General features: G+C 33.1%; 2 protein-coding genes across 3 annotated transcripts; both read right to left on the bottom strand.

Annotated features, from left to right (window-relative positions):
- Positions 1-6,902: 6,902 nt before the first annotated feature.
- On the bottom strand, positions 6,903-7,832 carry LOC101963981 (olfactory receptor 4P4). Its single transcript, XM_005341546.1, has one exon. It carries the CDS (start codon positions 7,830-7,832, stop codon positions 6,903-6,905), a length of 930 nt encoding a protein of 309 aa, XP_005341603.1.
- A 9,552-nt stretch (positions 7,833-17,384) lies between these two features.
- Positions 17,385-19,691, bottom strand: LOC101964262 (olfactory receptor 4P4). 2 transcript variants are annotated; one of them, XM_013365804.1, is made up of 2 exons: positions 18,793-19,691; positions 17,385-17,412 (listed from the first exon to the last, which is right to left on the bottom strand). In XM_013365804.1, exons 1-2 carry the CDS (start codon positions 19,689-19,691, stop codon positions 17,385-17,387), a joined length of 927 nt encoding a protein of 308 aa, XP_013221258.1. The 2 variants fall into 2 exon arrangements, with proteins under 2 accessions (XP_013221258.1, XP_005341604.1); XM_005341547.1 differs by lacking the exon at positions 17,385-17,412 and having other exon boundaries at positions 18,777-19,691.
- Positions 19,692-20,365: the final 674 nt, after the last annotated feature.

The following is a 20,365-nucleotide window of genomic DNA, read 5'->3' as shown; positions in this document are numbered from 1 at the left end:
ACTTCTCATGGCTCTGGCTGTACATGGTGGCATCCTGCAGTCCTTCCTATCTCCACAGCCCCAATCTTCCCCTCCCTCCCTCAACTCTGCACAATCCAAAGTTCCTTCATTTTTCTCAAACCATCCTCACTATAGATCAACATGTGCTTATCCAAGAAAACATTTGGACTTTGGTTTTATACGATTAGCTTACTTCACTTAGAATGATATTCTCTAGTTCCATCCATTTACCTGCAAATGCCATAATTTCATTCTTCTTTAATGTTGAATAATATTCCATTGTGTACATATACCACATTTTCTTTATGCATTCATCTTGTTGAAGGGCATCAAGGTTGGTTCCATAGTTTGGCTATTCTGATTTGAACTGCTAAGAACAGCTGTGGATTATTATTGCTTGTATTCTTAATAATTGCCAATCTGACTGGGACAAGATGAAATCCTAGAGTAGTTTTGATTTGCATTTCTCTAATTGTTAGAGATGATGAACATTTTTTTATATGTTTATTCACTAATTTTTTTTTCTTCTTCTGTGAAGTGTCTGTTCTGTTTTTGAGTTATTTAAATAGCCTGTAGGTTTTGTTTTATCTGAGGTGTGTTTGATGAAGAAATTCTACTATTCTGTAGGCTTTCCTTACATTATTGATTGTTTCCTTTCCTGAGAACAAGCTTTTTAGTTTGAATTTGTCCCAATTCTTGATTCTTAATTTTACTTCTCGTGTGTTAGGAGTCTTTTTAAGGAAATCAGGTCCTAAGCCAACATGATGACAATTTGAGCTTACTTTTTCTTCTATTAGGCATAGAGTCTCTGTTGTAGTGCCTAAGACTTTGATTCACTTAGAGTTGATTTTTGTGCAGGGTGAGAGAAAGAGGTTAATTTCATTTTGTTACATGTGGATTTCCAGTTTTCTGTTTATTGAATGAGCTCTCTTTTCTCCAATGTATGTTTTTTCTGTCTTTGTCTAGTATGAAATAACCTAATTTATCCAGGATTTTCTCTGTATCTTATATTTTGTGCCATTGGTCTACCTTTATATTTTGTTGCCAACACCATGGAATTTTTGTTACTACTGCTCTATAGTAGAATTTTAGGTCTGTAATTGTGATGTATCCTGCTCCACTCTTCTTGCTAATGATTTATTTTGCTATTCTCAGTCTCTTATTTTTCAAATTAATTCCATGATTGTTTTTTCTAGTTGTGTGAAGAATATCATTTGGATTTTAATAGGAATTCCATTAATTCTGTATAACAATTTTGGTAGTACGGCCAAATATATTTTTTTTAAATTTTAGTTGTAGGTGAAAACACAATACCTTTATTTTATTTTTTATGTGGTGCTGAGGATGGAACCCAGTGCTTCACGTATGCTAGGTGAGCATTCTACCACTAAGCCACAACCCCAGCCCCAGTATAGCCATTTTGAGAATATTAATTCTGCCTATCCAAGAGCATGGGAGATCTTTCCATCTTCTAAGGTCTTCTTCAATTTCTTTCTTTAGTGTTTTGAAGCTTTAATTGTAGAGATCTGAAGTTTTTATTGCATTGGTCTGCAGTTTTCTTTCCTGGATGTGTCTTTGTCTGGTTTTGGTATCAGGGTGATACTAGCCCTATATAATAAGTTTTCAAGGGTTCCCTCCTTTTTTCTCTCGTGGAATAATTTGAGTATTGGTGCTAATTCTTCCCTGAAGGTCTTGTAGAACTGGGCTGAGAATCTGTCTGGTTCTGGGCTTTTCTTGGTTGGTAGACTTTTGATGGTACCTTCTAATTCATTGCTTGAAATTCATCTGTTGAAATTGTGTATGTCCTCCTGATCCACTTTGTATAGTTCATTTGTCTCTACAAATCTGTTGATGAGTTTAAAATTTCCTATCTTATTGGAGTATAAATTTTCAAAATAGTTTATAATTATCTTCTGGATTTCAGTAGTGTCCACTGGGCTATTTCCTTTTTTCATTGCAAATTTTAGTAATTTGAGTTCTCTCTCTCTTTCTTTTTGTGGCATGGTTGAGGGTTTATAATTCTTTTTATTTTTTCAAAGAAGCAACTTCTTGTTTTGTCAATTTTTTGAATTGTTTCTTTTGTTCAGTTTCATTGATTTCAGGTCTGATTTTAATTATTTCCTGTCTTATACTGCCTTTGGTGTTGATTTGTTTTTTCTTTTCTAGGGCTTTGAGATGTAATGTTAGATCATTTATTTGTTGACTTTTTATTCAATATCATGCTATTTCATCTCCAGGTGTAAGAGTTCGTCTATTTTTTTTAAAATTATGATTGATTTCTAGTTTTATTCCATTATTATCTAATAGAAGAATATGCATTCACTCACTGAAAGATGAAATACTCTATGTATGTCTATTAAGTCTAAGTTGTTGATTGTATTATTTAGTTCTATAATTTGTTTAGTTTTGGTTTGGTTTGGAAGATGTATCTAATGGTGAGAGAGGTGTGTTAAAGCCCAATATTATTGTGCTGTGGTCTATTTGATTCTTAAAATTGAGAAAGGTTTTTTTGATGTATATAGATGCTCCTTTGTTTGGGGCATATATATTTATGATCCTTATGTCTTGTTGAAGTATGTTTCCCTTAAGCTGTATTAAAAATCCTTATTAATCCCTTCTGACTAACACTGATTTGAAGTCCACTTTGTCTGATATGAGGATGGAAGCCCCTGCTTGTTTACACTGTTCATGTGAGTGAAATGTTTTTTTTCCCAAACTTTCACTTTCAGTCTGTTAATGTCTTTTCCTACGAGGTGATTCTGTTGAAGACAGCATATTGTTGGGTCTTTGTTTATCATGGTAGTTTTTTATTTCATCTTAAAATCTCAAGTTTAATTTTGTTGGATGTAAAATTCTCTGTTTGCATTCATTTTCTTTCAGAGCTTGGTATATGTTATACCAGTACCTCCTGGCATTGAGGATTTGGGTTGAGAAATCAGCTGAAACTTGAATTGGTTTTCCCCTATATGTAATTTATTTATTTTTTGTCTTGTAACTTTTAAAATTCTATCCTTAATGTTGTTATAGTATGCCTTGGTGTGGGTCTGCTGTAATTTTGTACATTTGGGGTCCTGTAAGCCTCTTATGGTTAATTTTCGTTTCATTCTTTAGATTTTAAAAAGTTTCTGATATTATGTCATTGAAAAGATTATACTTTGGTTTGTATCTCCATGCCTTTTTCTAGTCCAATAAACCTTAAATTTGGTATTTTCATGTTATATCATATTTCTTGGAAGTTCTGTTCGTGGTTTCTTACCATCTTCTCTGTGTTCTCAATTTTATTTTCAAGAGTATACATTTTGTCTTCATTGCCTAAGTTTCTGTCTTCTAAATTATCTATTGGTGATACTTTCCATTCAATTTTTAATTTGGTTTATTGTTTTCTTTATTTCGAGGATTTCTGCTTGATTGTTTTCTTATAATCTTTGCCTCTTTATTAAAGTGATCTTTTACTTCCTGGGTTTTCTTTCTGATATCCTGTATTTCAAAGATCAGGCTAACTATGTATTTCCTTAACTCCTTCTCTGATATTTCTTCTACTGTGTTGTCTATGAATTCTATTGTTGGAACTTCTTGGTTTGTTTTAAGTGCTTTGTTCCATTGTATTTTCCTGTATGTGTGTGTCTTTCAGTCTAGCGGTATGGATCTTAGGCAGTAAAGCTTCTACTTTGAAGTCTTATAGTGTCCCCAAAGGCTTCCAGTACTTCACCTTAAAAAAGCAGACCAGTATTAAGAGCAACCAATGATACAATATTCAACCTGAAACCAAATAGCTCCTATTAAGGCATCTACAGTTTTCTCACAAGAGACAAAAATGATATCTTTGATTATTAACAATATAATAGTAAGTTTACTACAAGAGTTTACCATTTATAATGATGGATAACGAGGGAACAGACATAGTTTAAGATGTGATGTTCGTGAAGGAGGGGAGAAGATAGAGGAAAAAGTCTATAGTAAGAGCAAGGAAGGAATTAATAGAGGTTGGATGTTAGTATGAGAGCAGTGAGAAAGAGAATCCAGGGAGACAGATAGGTGAGAGAAAAAATATAGACAGATTTTTTAAAGTAAAAATATAAGAATACATAACAACACCATAGTATACGATTCAGATATCCCTTTCCTCAATAAAGTGATGTGCAGAAAATATTTGCTTCAAAATTTTTAGAAGTGTTAGAGTCAGGGAAAAAAATTAAAAATTAACAATTAAAATTTAAAAAAATAACAAAAAAATAAAATAAAGTATCAGTGGAAATTTGAGCAATTGCTTCTATTGACTTTCAAAAATTTTCTCAGCTTCTCTTCTCCATAGATAGGTGGGTTTATCTGAAGTTTGATCTTAGCTCCAGTCCAATGGGTGCCAGACTATTTGGGTGGATAAACTGATAGCAAGATGTTCTCACACCCTCTTCCAGTCTTTCCACCCATTGTAGCTGGCCCCTTATATTTCCATGGACTTTAAGACTCACTGAGCTGGAGCGAACCAGTTTTTCCCAGTTTCTCCAACCTACGTTTCCTCTGTGGAATTGCCCCTATTCTCTAGTTTCCCATAGGTCTGTCCAACCCAGAAAGACTCATGCAATCCCAGCTGCAATCTGAGAGATCTGGGCTTCAGCTTCTCCAGGCTCTGCCTTGCTGCAGTCCTAAGATCTCAATGCCATTTTAACTTTCAGAGAGACCACCAGAGCTGTGCTCACACCAAGAAGTGACCATGTAAAGAGGCAGGCAGATAGTGGCCAATAGCACACCCAGCAGAAATAATAAACATATCTCCAGGCCCTGGACGGTGTCCTAACATGGTGTTGGCCACATGTAACCAAACCTGTGGGTACTGTGACAGTGTACTTTCAGGCAGCAGCAGGCAGCAAGCAATTCGCTAGCAGTTTGTGGGAGGTCTGCTGTGTGGCCATCCTTAAGCCCTTTCATCATCTGGTTATCAGGAGGGCCTGGGTGTGCACTGAGCTACTACTGATCATGTCCTGGGCTGGAGGTTTCTGCATAAGTAGTTCATTGTATCTTAATATCATCTTAATTGTTTTCATTTAGATTTTTCTCTATTCTGTCTTCTGAGTAATTTATTGGCAAATAGCTTCAGCCCATTGATTATTTCTTAGGATACAGCTGCTATGTTTTTTCCCTCACATTTCTAATAAAAAATGTTCTTTTTTATTTGCTAAAGTTATTTTATTTGCTTTGTAATAGCCTGTAATATTTGATAGTTCATATTACTATATTATGCTATTAAAATGATATTATATTTTTATAAAATAAATACGATCATATTAAACTTTGTGTCCAACTGAAAATCATGCACTCTTTCTATTCTTTACTCTGATATAGCTGTTTCCAACCATATTTCTTCCTGTCTTAAGTAATTTTTTAATTGAGTAGTTGTATGGTTGTGAAAAAAAGTTAAATATTTTCTTCATTTTTGGCTTTCTATATGAATAGACTTATTCAAATTATGCCAGAAATAGAAGCCCCTGGAAAGTGCTTATTTTATATATGATGTTCTTGCACATGCATGTGGGTATGTTTGAGTGTGATGGAAATCTGTTGGCAGAAACACATGATCTTTGCTCTACTATGAGTCCATGAAGTAGATTTTCTGAGAAAATGAATACAGAATTTACTCAGCTTAATTTAATATATTAAACTGCTCCATTTGCTTCGGAGATCTTATTTCATAAAACTACCAACAATGATTAGCAATGTATTAATATTGCTAACATAACTTAATGAGGCATCCCTGAGAGTTACACTTTATTTTTTAACTCCTTGTGTGAACTACTATTTTCAGAGCTTACTTCTTTTTGCCCATGATTGATAGGCATGTTGTGCTAATTAGCATTCCCCATATCCCATTACATAGATCCTACAAGGGCCAGGGACTTCCAGTATTTCTAAGCTTTTAACTTATCTTAGTAGTTTACCATGAATAATAAATATTCTCTTTTTGAGTTTAATATTTTTCATTTTGTATCAGTAACATATTATGGTAGAGTATTCAAATGAATACACAATACCTTTCTTAAAATGTTAAGTATTAATTACAATACAAAGCATAATGAAAAATGGACAGGAAACACATTATTAACAAGATATGTTCCAAAATGTTCAAAGCAGTACTATACATAATTTCACTAAAGGGGAAACTACACAAATTCTACCAGTAACATTATAGAAAAATTACTCATTTTAAATTCATATAATGAGATACTACATGTTATGGAAAATAATTTGATATTTCACAAATTTGAGGAATGATTCTCACAAATCTAATAATGACAAGACAAATAGTAAATGCATAATTTGTATCATTATTATTCTACAAATACAAGGAAAAGTAAATGATTTTAGAGATGAAGACCATGATTTCATGAAGTTATTTATTATTAAGAGGATGAGAAGGATTTCTAGTATAGTGATAATTTCTGCCTCAATCTGGATGCTGATTACTCAATAGTGCTCAGTGTGTGAAAACTTGTGAGTTGTATATTTGCGATAATGGTAATATATGAAATTATCTGTATTTTTATGTTTCAGTGAAAAGTTTTAAAAAGGAAAGTAATATTTTTTTCAGCTTTTCAGTACTTGAAGGCATGAATAGCATAATTTTTTATCATATTACCATATAATCCTTCATTTTAAAGAAATTGTTTCTTTCTCATATTATGAACACAATTCAATGATTAAGTAAGATTGCACAGGGTATAAATAAAAATAATGCTCAGTTTGTTGATGATGAATCAGGGTAGAATCATTAAATGACAGATTGGAAATATTCCTTGTTTGATCACTTTTTTCTCCAAGCCCTAAGGACAGGAGGATTTCAAGAGTGGGTCTCACGCATGGTTGTGCTCTCGGTACTTCGTCATGAAAAGCAGAAATGATCCACAAGTTTACTTTCTTTTCAGAAGTGTTCGATGACACCAAACTTTCCTCAGAGCATCCTTCATCTCTGTGTTTCTCAGCGTGTAGATCAGAGGGTTGAACATAGGAGCGATGATGGTGTAGAAAAGAGCAAACACTTTGTCTTCTGGGAATGTCGTGGCTGGCCTGAGGTAGATGAATAATGCGGGTGCAAAAAACAGGACCACGACAGTGATGTGGGCACTGCAAGTGGAAAGGGCTTTGCTGCGGCCCTCCCTGGAGCATCCCCTTAGGGTGTACAATATACAAAAATAAGACAACATCAAGACACCAAAAGTCACCAGTGCAATTAACCCTGAGTTAGCAATGACTAAGAGACCTATTGTGTGTGTATTAGAACAGGCCAATTTCAGCAAAGGATACACATCACAGAAGTAATGATCTATCTCATTGGGGCCACAGAAGGGTAAGAAGATGGTAAGAAGAAACTGACTGGAAGAGTGTGCAAATCCCCCAGCACAGCACACCAGGATGATCGTGTTGCACCTCTGTCTGCTCATGATGGCAGCATAATGCAAGGGCTTGCAGATGGCCACATAGCGGTCATAGGCCATTCCCATGAGGATAAAGATCTCGATGCCTCCAAATAAATGGGTGGTAAACAGCTGTGCCATGCAGTTATTATAGGAAATGATCTTCTGTTCAGCCAGTAAGTCAGTCATTAATTTAGGGGTCACTGTGGATGTGTAGCAAAGGTCAGAGAGCGAGAGATAATTGAGGAAGAAATACATGGGCTGGCTGATGAGCTGTGAGCATGTGATAGAAACCATTACAAGCACATTTCCCATCCAAATGGCAAGGTAGCAAAGTAAAAATAATACAAAGCAGAGGACTTCTATGTTCTTATTGTGGGAAAGTCCCAGGAGAATAAATACTGTGAGATTATTGCTTTTTTCCATGGTCCAGTTTAGATGGGGCACACAAATCACCTGAAATGACATAATTGGTGAGCTTAAATCTACCAGTGTTTGCTGAAAAGTGTGATGGCCATTTTCTAATTGATGCACTAACTAGATGTAATTTATTTCATTTTTGTATCTCAAAGAATAAAAACCTGGTGTTCAATTAAAATGGCTCTCAAGACTCCCTGTGAATACATACTGCTTGATTTCAGATACTTCTTCTGCAAATGGTGATCAACTCTTGCCTTAGTGAGCACCAAAGCTTTTGTTCAAACAATATTATTATTTTATTTTTGATCATATCTACTCCTAAATTTTAATAAAATAGTCAATTGATCCCCGTAAAAAGTGCTGCTCTGACTTTCTGGGACTCAAAATGCATTAAGGAAACAAGTATAAATCACATAACTAATAAATTTTTCATTATGTACCAACTAATTTAACTAGTTTTGTTAGTTGAATACACATTTTCTCAAGTCTGTTTTACAGTTAGTTAGCTTAAAAACTAAGCAAATTTACAGGAAAATATTTTAAGACGCAATGCTCTCTCTTTAAGAAGCTGAAGCAAGCCTTTTGAAATATTTTTTTGTTATTTGTTTCCTTGTTATTGGTTTTCTCAATGATTTACTGAAAATTATGTGCTGACATTTTAAAACACAGAATAGCTTAATTTGCTAATTAATTCAAGGAGAATAACAAAATATCATGAACCACCAAATAAACCTAAGAAGAAGTCCCTGAAAAGACTATGCTTTGGGAAATGTTATACTAAAATTTGCCCTCAGTGCAGGATAGTATATTTTGGAAATCAAATTCCTTTTAACCTTGTGATTGGAGGGTATGTATTTTTCTGAATTCATCCAATACAATCATTTTATCTAGTCCCACAAACTCTCCAGACAGTGACAAATCCATACAGAACTGTGGTTTACAGGGAGACTAATTGATTGGGCAGGCTCTGTTTTCAGCACAATAACATAATATGCCTTTACTTTGCATGTCAACAGTTTCATCTGTTTGACTACAAATAACAGGGGATATAATAATAATTATATGCCTTGTGCAATATGTATATTTGTGACATTTAAATAATAATGGAATGTGAAGCTGCTTTGTAATTTATAGTAATATTTGTACACACATTATTATTGAAATATTGGGAGTAATGATTTGATAAATTTTACTCTGAGTATATGCAATAACATTTAAGAGGGTTGAAACATTTTGAGTTGAATGTTACTCAAACTCTTAATTTTCCTTTTTTCACAAGTGGCAAATTTCAATTCTAAATCAATGAAAATATCTGAGCAGTGTGCTTATCATCACCAATCCATAAAAATCATTTCAAAGTAAAAGGATTTGATCCTATGAGCTAACACTGTTGTAGTAGCAAAGACCTTGTTGCTGAAAATTGACACAGAATTATTACCATGTTCCATTAATTTTGGTCTCTACTATTTTAAATTAAAATGTTTACTATTAATTCTTACCAGATGATCTCAAAATAACTTTTTTATAGTATACTTTTTCCTACCCTAATCTTAAATTTAATTTCTTAATTAAACTCTATGTAAAATTTCTCCATAATTCTCCATGGTACAAAGTAAATATTGTTACCAACACAATGAATAATTGGTTTGTAATGGAAGTTGAATTTCAAAAAAAAATACATCCATTTACATATAAAATTTTCAGGAACATACTTAGATAAGAGGCACATTTTAGAGAAATTGGTTTTAATCTAGCCCAAAATTGAACTACAGCAATATTTTCCATTAAATAAGAAAAGCTATTTTGTTTCATTTAAAGAAAAATCAAATATTGGTTATATTATCTGATTTGAATTATTCTTAGAAGTGATTTGTATGCCTTTTCATTTTAATAAACCAAATCATATCAGTGTAATCTAAAACTCATCTGAAATATACTGCTTGGCCCATCTTAAGCATATACAGACTCTTAAATGAAATTTGGTCTCAAAGTAAACCTCAAAGTGTCCCCAGACAGTGTTACTGTATTCATCTGTCTTCACTGATCATGAGATGTCTTCATTGATCTTCACTGATTCCAGTAATCAAGTCATGTCCATTCAGAAAGTGGAGGCTGGTGATAATTTCTCTACCAGACAATTTTTCTATTTTTTTATGTTTTACTACCACAATGAGTAATTTATGGGCAAAATATAATAAGCTCAAGTTTTATGAAATATAATAATTCATTATAATTTAGAGACAATCCCCAGTTACATGACTTAACTCAATCACTAACTGTAGATTTGATGTTTGCAAATTTTATAATTTCTCTTTTAAAAACTTTTATTCATTTTAAATATATGAAAATATATGTAACTGAATAATTAGAGGTTTGTTCTGAGACTCAATAATACATGGAAAAGAATGTTTAAAAAAATAAAATAGTGCATGGATGATGTCATTGTGCTAACATTAATGCATCATAAAATAAAAGAGATAAAAATTACTTTAGGTTTATACAGGTGAACATAGTAACACAACCAGTGTTCTGGTCTTAAAACTTGAATTTTCTGACCTTGTAGCCTGAGCTCATACACATGTCACTATCGGTCCTGTCACAAGTTCATAAAGAAACAAACTGTACAGCAACAGGATAAATTGGACATTACCTCTGCCTCTCCCACTTTTAAAATATGCATACAGGTCCAAGTCCCAGGCAAAGCCAGGCTACCTCCTGAATTTCAGTCAGTGTTCCACTCTAGCCCTCCAAATTTCCCTGAAAAAAAAAAAAAAAGCCAAATAAGTTCAGGGTTCTTAGATAGAGAAGCCAACTATAGAAATAACAGATGCCTAGCTCACACACTTCCCTGGGAGATAATAGGCCCTTATTCTCTCAAGCGTGATTGGAGGGCCAGTTCTCACAGACAGGTGGGGATTTGACCTGATATTCTTGCCCATAAGTTTCCTCTTTGTAATAGGAGGGAACCAGCTTCAACAATCTCTAATAATCCTTCCCAAAATGTTGTGCTTTGCACAATTCCAGATGTATTCTTCTTGGTCCAGGTCTATTACCTGTTTAGAATTGTGACAGCATGTTCCTCTTTACCTGAGGTCCCCCGATAACTGGACAGCATCATTCTGATATTGATCTTATTTTTCTAGAATATGATATCCCACCACCACTGGACACTCAGCATCTCCTGGAACTTCATGTTTTATTAATCTTAGTTTCTAGAATTTCTGATACTGTTTGAAAATGAGATGCAAATAAGTATGTTTTCTTAACACAGAAGTGAAAGGATATTTTCAACAAATATCTCATATTTATTCAAGTAATGGTAAGAAAGAAAGAAATGTTCTTTTTTTTTTTAGTCTTTTCTGTTCTCTCTTCATTGAAATTACAATCATCCCTTACTATTTAAATTATTTCCTGTAAATTATTTCCTGTGACTTTTGACTTGGCATCTTTGCACAGTGTTTTGACCCTTCATTTTCTGTTTTTCCCAATTTATACATATAGTTTGTATACATATGCAAATACAAAATGCATATCGTTTTGTAACTACTGTCACATCACTGAATCAAAATAATTTACAGAAGGTCACTCTATAAGGAAAAATAAAAGTTTGAAGCAGGAGTATTTGATTTTTGAAAAGTAGTTAATCATAGTCTCTAGAGAGCCAAATTAGTCTTGAGTATTTTCAGGCTCAAATATAAGTAAAACTAGATGTACATTATATTTTAAAGGTTCATTTATTTTCTCCCAGTGCTTTGCTTCTTCATAGAAAGTGAACACTTGATGCATACCAAAGTAATCAACTCACCAGTTAGCATCCATTTATATGGAAGTTATTGATCATCTCCACAACTGGATTATAAATACTTTGCAAAAAAAAAAAAAAAAGACTCTTCTACAGCATGTAGTTCAAATCCTATTCACCATAGTTTTCAATGACTGAGGAGTATTGTTCATGCAGTCTTAGTTTCTTTTTCCCATCTTTATAACCTGAGAAGAAAGCTGTAGTTCTAGTCCCCAAGTTACGAAATGATTCTCACCAATTCCCACACAGTATTTTATCATGTTCTCTAGGGAAGAAGTGTGTGTCTGTGTGAGCTTCAAGTATTCTTGCCTAATGTGAGTTTTCTAGAAAATTACAGACCTGTAGTACTTTCTTTCATTTCAAGTTAAATGTTTCTCAAGAGTACAGTTAAAACTCCAGTAATTTCCCCCTACTTTTATATAATTTTTAAAAACACCTTTTTTGGGGTACATTTATGCTGAAAGCTAGATTTACTTCTAAGTTCCTCTATGAGCTTCACTAAGAATAGTAAATATTTAACAAACGAGAAAACACCTTGCCAGGCACAGTGGTTGGTGCATGCCTGTAATCCCAGTGGCTCAGGAGACTGAGGCAAGAGGATCATGAATTCAAAGCCAGCTTCAGCCAGAGGGAAGCACTGAACAACTCAGTGAGATTTTATCTCTAAATAAAATACACAATAGAGCTGGGGATATGGCTCAGTTGTTGGGTACTTCTGAGTCCAATATTCAATACAAAAACAAACAAACATATACTCACCAGCAGGTTGAGCAAAGGGATGGTATATATCTTTATAACATTACTAGGACATGTAATTTAGGTTAGTTAGGATTTCTCAGAAAATAAATCTTTTGATGATTGAATAATTTTCTCTTTACCTCTAATAGATCATGTTTCCATTATGTACTCTGTTCAAAATTAACATTTATTTAGCATTCTTTGGTGTTTTTTTTTTTTTGCAATATCTTTCTCTATGCCTTTACTTTTAATCATGTCTTATTGTCTTTTAGGTAATATATTTAGATCACACACACTGAAGGTAATTAAAATATATTTGGTTTAAAGCCTGTCATCATACTAATTGTTTTATAAGTTATTCAGCTCCTTTTGCTCTTTGTTTTATATAATCTGTTTCACTGGTTTTGACTTATTTTAAAAATACTGACGTACTGATGTTGAAGAATTTATCCCAATCTTTAAGATATCAGTACATGTTCTTGATGGTGCCCTTTGCTATAAAGAAGCTTTTCAGTTTGATATCATCCCATTCATTGACTCTTGGTTTTACTTCTTGCACTTTAGGAGTCATATTGAGGAATGCAGTTCCCAAGCTAACATGTTGGAGAGTTAAGCCTATTTTTCTTCTAGCAAGTGCAGTGTCTCTGGTCTAAGGCCTATATCTATAGTTCACTTACCATTGAGTTTCATTCAGGGTGAGATATAAGTGTTCAATTTCTTTCTATTAAATATGGATTTCCAGTTTTCCAAGAACAATTTGTTAAAGAGGTTATTTTTTCTCCAGTGTACATTTATGGTGCCTTTGTTTAGGATGAGATAATTGTATTTTTGTGGATGTGTCTCTGTGATATCTATTCTGTTCCATCACTCCAGACAGAATGGCATTATTAAAGAATACAAGTAACAGTAAATATTGACGAGGATGTGGGGAGAAAGGTACTTTCATACATTGATGGTGGGACTGCAGATTGGTGCAACCTCTATGGAAAACATTATGGAGATTCCTCAGAAAACTTGGAATAAAACAACAATTTGACCCAGTTATCCCACTCCTTGGTGTACACATAAAGGATTTAAAAACAGCACACTACAGTGACGTGGCCACATCCATGTTTATAGAAGGTCAATTCACAATAGCCAAGCTATGTAAACAACCTAGGTGTCCTTCAATAGATGAAGGGATAAAAAAAAAATGTAGTGTATATACACAATAGACTATTACTCAGCCACAAGGAAGAATGAAATTATAGCATTTTCTGGTTAATGGATGGAACTGGAAAATATCATGCTAAGTGAAATAAGCCAATTCCCCAAAACAAAGGCCAAATATTACATATGATTTGTGAATGCTAAACCAAGACAAGAAAGGTTGGGAAAGAGAATAATAGAATCCACTGTACTAGACAAAGGGAAATAAAGGGAAAGAAGAGGGGAGAGGAATAGTAAACACAAAATTAATTGAACATAACTTTCCTAAATTTGGTGTTTGTATACACGATCAGGGTAACTTCCATGTTACATATGACTCCAAGAGAAGGAATGTAAATAAAATCAGTTATACTGTATATATCTATATTCTGCCGAAATACATTGTATAGTCATTTATAACTAAAAATAAAAGAAATTTTTAAAAAGTAAAGAAGAAAGAAAAATAATGAGTAAAACTGTATTTTACAAAGAAACTATATATTCTTGCAAATTTTCTATAAATCCAAAATGATTCCAAGACTTTTAAAATTCTTCATAAACTCTTCAATTAAAATTGACCTCATTTAATCTATGATAAAATATCTTAAATATATAATATACAATCAGTCTCACAAAGAAAATAAATGTTGTCTATGTATTTTTTCAATAAACCTCAATATTTCCAAAATAAAATAACACAAATAAATTCACAACAATATCTTTAAAATCAGAGGCAATGATATTTTGATTCAAACTTTTGATAATTTCTTATTTTTAGTCTTTTTATTTTCATATTTTTGATTTTTGTAACTTTAAATTTTGCATATATATTCAGTGTTGTGTGTGTACCCTTTCTTATTAAAATTCTTCTTGTTTATTATTTTGTCCAAGGAAATCCCAAATTATTGTGAGATGAGAGAAACACAGAGTAAAGGTATTTTTACAAATAATATATTCTAACTTACATGAAAGAAGATTGTACAATAAATAACACCATGCTTCTATGTTCAAACAATAGATGTTCACCCCCCCAAAGTTAAAATCAACATACTATAGTGATAAAGGCACATTGAGGTTTGTAACAACACAACTCACAGTAGCCAAGTTATGGAACCAGCCTAGATGCCCAATAATAAATGAATGGAAAAAAATATTGTATAATTACACATTGGAGTTTTACTCAGCCATAAGGAAGAATGAAATTATGCCATTTGCTGGTAAATAGATGGGCTTTTAGAATATCATGTTCAGTAAAATAAGCCAGACTCAAAAAGAGAAGAGTCAATATTTTTCTCTTGTATGTGGGAATTAACCAAACTAAGGGAGCAAAGAGAGATGGGGGAGAATCCCATGAAAGAAAGACTAGGGGAGTAGAGAAGGGAGATAGATGGGGAGGAAGGAGGATGGGAAAAGAGGAAACCTGCAGAATGAAATGGACCAAATTATGCTATGTTCAAATATGAATAGACCTCAGTGTATTTCACCTTGATGTCCATCTATAAAGCACTAATTAAAAAAATCTAAAAGTAAGTAGAATACCACTAGAGTAGAGGAAAGAGAACAGCAGTAGGAAGGAGTTGAAGGAAAGAGAAAGTTTAATGCACTAAAGTGGAACAAATTATTTTTCATGTTTGTACACTGAAATGGACCCCAATATTGTCTAAAACTGTAATGCACTAACAAAGGGAAAGAAAGATGAAAAATGGTTACATTAGGAAAGGATTCCTAAGTGTCAGGAAATTTGAATTGTACATAGTAAGTTAGGCAGAATCTGATTAAGAAAACAGGAGGAGGCTAGATGGGAGAGGAGGGGGCATTAGGATCAAAGATGCAAAAGTGAGGTGCCCATAGTTTGAGTTCAGAAGAAATTAAACTGCTAGTTCATGTAGGATCTGCTTTTGAGTGGCTGGACAGGGCTAAGGACTAGGAACTGTTTAAAATCTACCTGTAAGTTCCTTTGCTCAGTTGAGATGCTTGTATATTCTAACTGAATAAAGAATTTAGAAGTTCAGGACTTGAAGCAAGTGAAAGTAGTGTCCAACACTAAATTCCTCATTCAGGGATCAAGAAGGATTCAAAGCTACTGTGTGTACAGAGCAATCCCAGAAATGACCATAGGACAAATTGTGTTGTTTTGGAATAAAATTTAATTCTGTGTATGAGTAATTTTTCCTGTGTCTAAAGCATGGAGCTGCTTTATTTCCTAAGCATTTCTATTTCTCCAGTTTCACATGTTATCAATCTTATTATTTTGAATTTTTTACTTAAAGATTTAATATTTAAAAAATTACAAAGTTAATTTAGTCAAATTGAAATAGTAAAGAAGGGGTAAATGTTGAAACACAGTTTTGTACTATAAAACACTTTACTCTCCCCAGAGTTTGTCTGGAATTAATCTGAGTGCCCTTTGATAATGGGAACAGAAAGTATCAATTGCTTTTAATTTCAACTAGATTCATCTTGAGTATTTTACCTTGATTCATCTACTATTTTACTGGGGAAATTTTCAATATTTATTTTTTAATATTTATTCTTTAGTTGTACATAATATCTTTATTTTGTTTGTTTATTTATTTATTTGTTTATCTTTTCTATTACCTAATTTATCTTTACTATCATGCAACATGTGAATGATGGGATGAATTCATAACATGCCTCTTTGCTGCTTCCCAAAGTATTTTAAAATGTGTTCCTCATCCAATCACTTTGGCAAACAGTTTACAGTTTGTTCCAGAGATAAACATGGACTTACCATATAATCCAACAATCACACTCCCAGGTATTAACAAAATGAGTTGAAAATTTATGTCCACATTAAAAACCTGCACAGAAATCTTTGTGGAAGCTTTATTTATAATTGCTAATAATCAGAAGAAATCAAGATGTGATTATATATATATAGTGCATTCAAACAATGAAACATTTTTGGCATTTTTAAAACAGCAATAAGCGATTAAGCCATAAAAAGACATATGGAATCTTAAATCAGTGCTGCTACTTGAAAGGAGATCTGAAAAGGTTACATGCCATCGTATCCTGGCTGTATGAATGATATTATGAAGTGTAAATTGTTCAACCCAGTCCCCTCTGCATTTGTAATAAATTCAGAAATATTTTAATTTCATACAATCAACTTCCTCATAAGTTTTCAGGAAATCCACATTAAGTATTATCTCCTTGACTTAGGGAAAGGAAAATAAGGCATATTCTGCCAATAGATAATTATACAGTAAAAAAGCAATTCAAGAAACAAAACAAAACAAGGTGTTAGGAAGCAAGGGAAAATATGGGTCTCCAGATGTCTTGAGAATATAGTGGCATAAAATGTGGAAAATGTTTTTTCCCGTGACATTTTAAAATTTTTTAACAGTAGTTTCAGCTTTAAGGAAAAATTGAGCAGAAAGTCCAGGAAGTTCCCATGTATGTCCTTTATTATTCACATTTTCCATCATTAAATTATTAAAGTAAATAAGCCAAAATTAACATTGTTACTAACAAAATCTATAGTGTACTTTATTTAGGGTTCACACATTGTGTATATTCTCTGGGGTTTTTAAAAAATATTTTTTTTTAGTTGTCAATGGACCTTTATTTTGCTTATTTATATGCAGTGCTGAGAATCGAACCCAGTGCCTCACACATGCTAGGCAAGCGTTCTACCACTGAGCTGCAAGCCCAGCCCTATTCTCTGGGTTTTGACAACTGTATGATTGCTTATTGCTTTTTTAATGCCCAAAACATTTCATTGTTTGAGTGTACTATATTTGTTTTCTCATTTACCTACTAAAGGACATGTCCTCATCATGAAAGTCTCACACAAAGTAGCTTCACTACCTTAAAAGTCCTCTGTGCCCCACCCTTGCAGCCCTCTCTCCACTGAACCTCTGAGAACCACTGATCTGTTTAATGTCTCCTAAGTTTTACTATTTTGTTTGTTTATTTTTATGTGGTGCTGAGGATTGAACCCAGGAACTTGCATGTGCTATGCAAGCGCTCTACCACTGAGCCACAACCCCAGCCCCATCAATATTTATTCTTCAAGAAAGACACATAAATTGTTTAACCTATAAATCCAATTTAAAGGAAGTGTTGTTGTTTTCCTTTACCATAAAATGCCAATTTCACACATACAAAAATGTCATTTTTAAAATGTTCCCCTCAAACATTTAGACTTAGCCAAATTTACTTTAAAAAAAAAAACAACTAACTTGACAAAATAGTAAATTACCAAGTTCTTAAATTAAAACCATTCTGACATCTTTATTTTTCTATATATAATCACTGAAGTGAGTGTGATTCCTGTATTTGCATGTTCTAAAACTCTTCATTTTAGTTATAATCCTACTCATAATCTTGTTATTCAATCTTTTCTCTCTTTATTTGCCCTTCCTTCTTTCCTGCATGGTTGCCTTCTTTTTTTCTTCTTCTCTCTCCCCTTTCTCTCTCTTTTTTTCCAGCACTGCAGATTGATTCAGTGCTTAACTACTGAAATATATAACATCCCTTTTTACATTTTAGTTTGAGATAAGCTCTCACTAAATTACCCAGGCTGACCTCAAAGTAGTGACCCACTTATTATTTTCTAATTATTGACTAATTATTGTCCTATTAATTTCTGAAGTTTTATGCTTCATTTCATTTATGATTTTTTTTAAACTCTCAAATATAGGACAGCAATGAGTAAGTTACCAACATTCTGAGTCATTAATTTTCTTCTACCTTTGCTAGTAATGTTAACTGATGCTAATCAGCAGAGTTGATGCTCAGCAACCACTTTAAACCAAATTTTATTATTATACTATTATTATATTGATTTCTTGTATAATGGATTTCTAATGCCACTGAAGGTCTTTTTAGGTAAAAATCCTATCACAAGTTAAAGCTCATTATTTAACTTATAGTGTATAATTTCTCATATGACAATCCTAAAATTTATAGTTAAATTATTATTAATGGTTTCTTCTTTATGTCATAATTCATTGCTCAGTTACTGCATCCTAAATTACTTTTACACATGTAACCCTGCTCACACCATCTAATTAAACCACAAAATAACTACATTTCTGACTCATTTTTGCACAACAGAATTAGTATTAGATTAGGCATTATATTTTACTTCTAAACCTACTTGTGTTATTCATAAAATGACATCAACAGTATAAATTAATCACCAAGATCAAGTTCTAGCTCCATGATTCTACATACATTTCTTGAAAATTTATCTAGGATGTTTGACACCAGACTTTTTTCATGGCATTCTTCATCTCTGTGTTTCTCAAGGTATAGACTAAGGGATTGAACATAGGAGCAATGATGGTGTAAAATAGTGCAAATACTTTATCTTCTGGAAAAGTGGTAGGAGGTCTAAGATAGATAAAGATTGAAGGTCCAAAAAATAAAACTATCACGGTGACATGAGACCCACAAGTAGAGAGGGCTTTGCGCCTTCCTTCAGCTGAATGATGTCTCAAAGTGCACAGTATGATGACATAAGAAACAAACAAAACCACGAATGTCACTAAGGTAACCATTCCTGAATTAGCAACCACAAGGACACCAGCAGTACTGGTATCACTGCAGGCAACTTTTAGCAAAGGAAAAATATCACAGAAATAGTGATCTATTTCATTAGGGCCACATAAGGGCAGCTGGATTGCTATAAACAACTGAGGAAAGGAATGGACAGCCCCACCAGCCCAAGCAGCTAGAACCAGGAGATTACATCTTGCTTTGCTCATGATAATCAGGTAGTGAAGAGGTCTGCAGATGGCAACATAGCGATCAAAGGCCATGATTGTGAGGATGAAGACTTCGATGCTTCCAAAAAAATGTATGGCAAAGACTTGCAACATGCAGTTACCATAGGAAATGGTTTTCCTTCTCACAAGCAGGTCACCAATCAATTTGGGTGTCACACAGGAAGTATAGCAGATGTCCATAGAAGACAAATGGCAGAGGAAATAGTACATTGGCTGGTGAAATAGAGGGCTGCACCAAATAGAGATAAGGATCAGAAGGTTTCCTGCCAAAAGGGCAATGTAACAGAATAAGAAGAGCACAAAACATAAGGTTTGTATGCTCCGTTCATCAGAAAGTCCTAAAAGAATAAATTCTGAGACATTCCTCTGGTTTTCCATGTATCTCAGTTTGTCTTCTAAAATGTGAGTTAGTATCTGAAAAGAAAGAACATGTGAATTTGCTATGGCAAACTTACATACATGTAAGCAAATGCAGTCATTCACAAATTCAAAATCCGTTCCTTTAAAATCACTTTCAGTGATGAAAAGATAATAGGTATGGCATTAAAAATGAATCATACAGTGCAAAAAGAAATATTTGCAACTATACAAGTCTATTCTAAAGAAAAAATATTTCACCCATTTTCTTTTACTTTTCCCATTTTTAAATTTTCCTCCCATTATGACTTTAGTATTATTGTAAGTCTTCTAAATACAAATGTGCATATATATATATATACATAAATATATATGACATTATGTATAAACATATATATGTATGTATATATGATATTTGTATAAATTATATTATATAATCTATGACATATATTTATACAGATAAAACATATTTACATAAGCCTTAATAACACATGTGTCAATGCATGTACATGTATTCATATGTAATATAAATAATAATTTATATAATATAACAATATTATATAACAAAATGAAAATAATTATCAGGTTTATTGTGCTCAAGAATTAATAATGACAGGGGTTGGGTAAGGTTGTGGCTCAGTGGTAGAGCACTTGTCTGGCACATGTGAGGCACTGGGTTTGATCCTTAGCACCAC

The sequence above is a fragment of the Ictidomys tridecemlineatus genome, chromosome 4, assembly GCF_052094955.1.
Source record: "Ictidomys tridecemlineatus isolate mIctTri1 chromosome 4, mIctTri1.hap1, whole genome shotgun sequence".
Taxonomy (NCBI): Eukaryota; Metazoa; Chordata; class Mammalia; order Rodentia; family Sciuridae; genus Ictidomys; species Ictidomys tridecemlineatus.
Note: the sequence above shows the minus strand (reverse complement) of the source record. Positions and strands in the feature narration are given on the sequence as shown.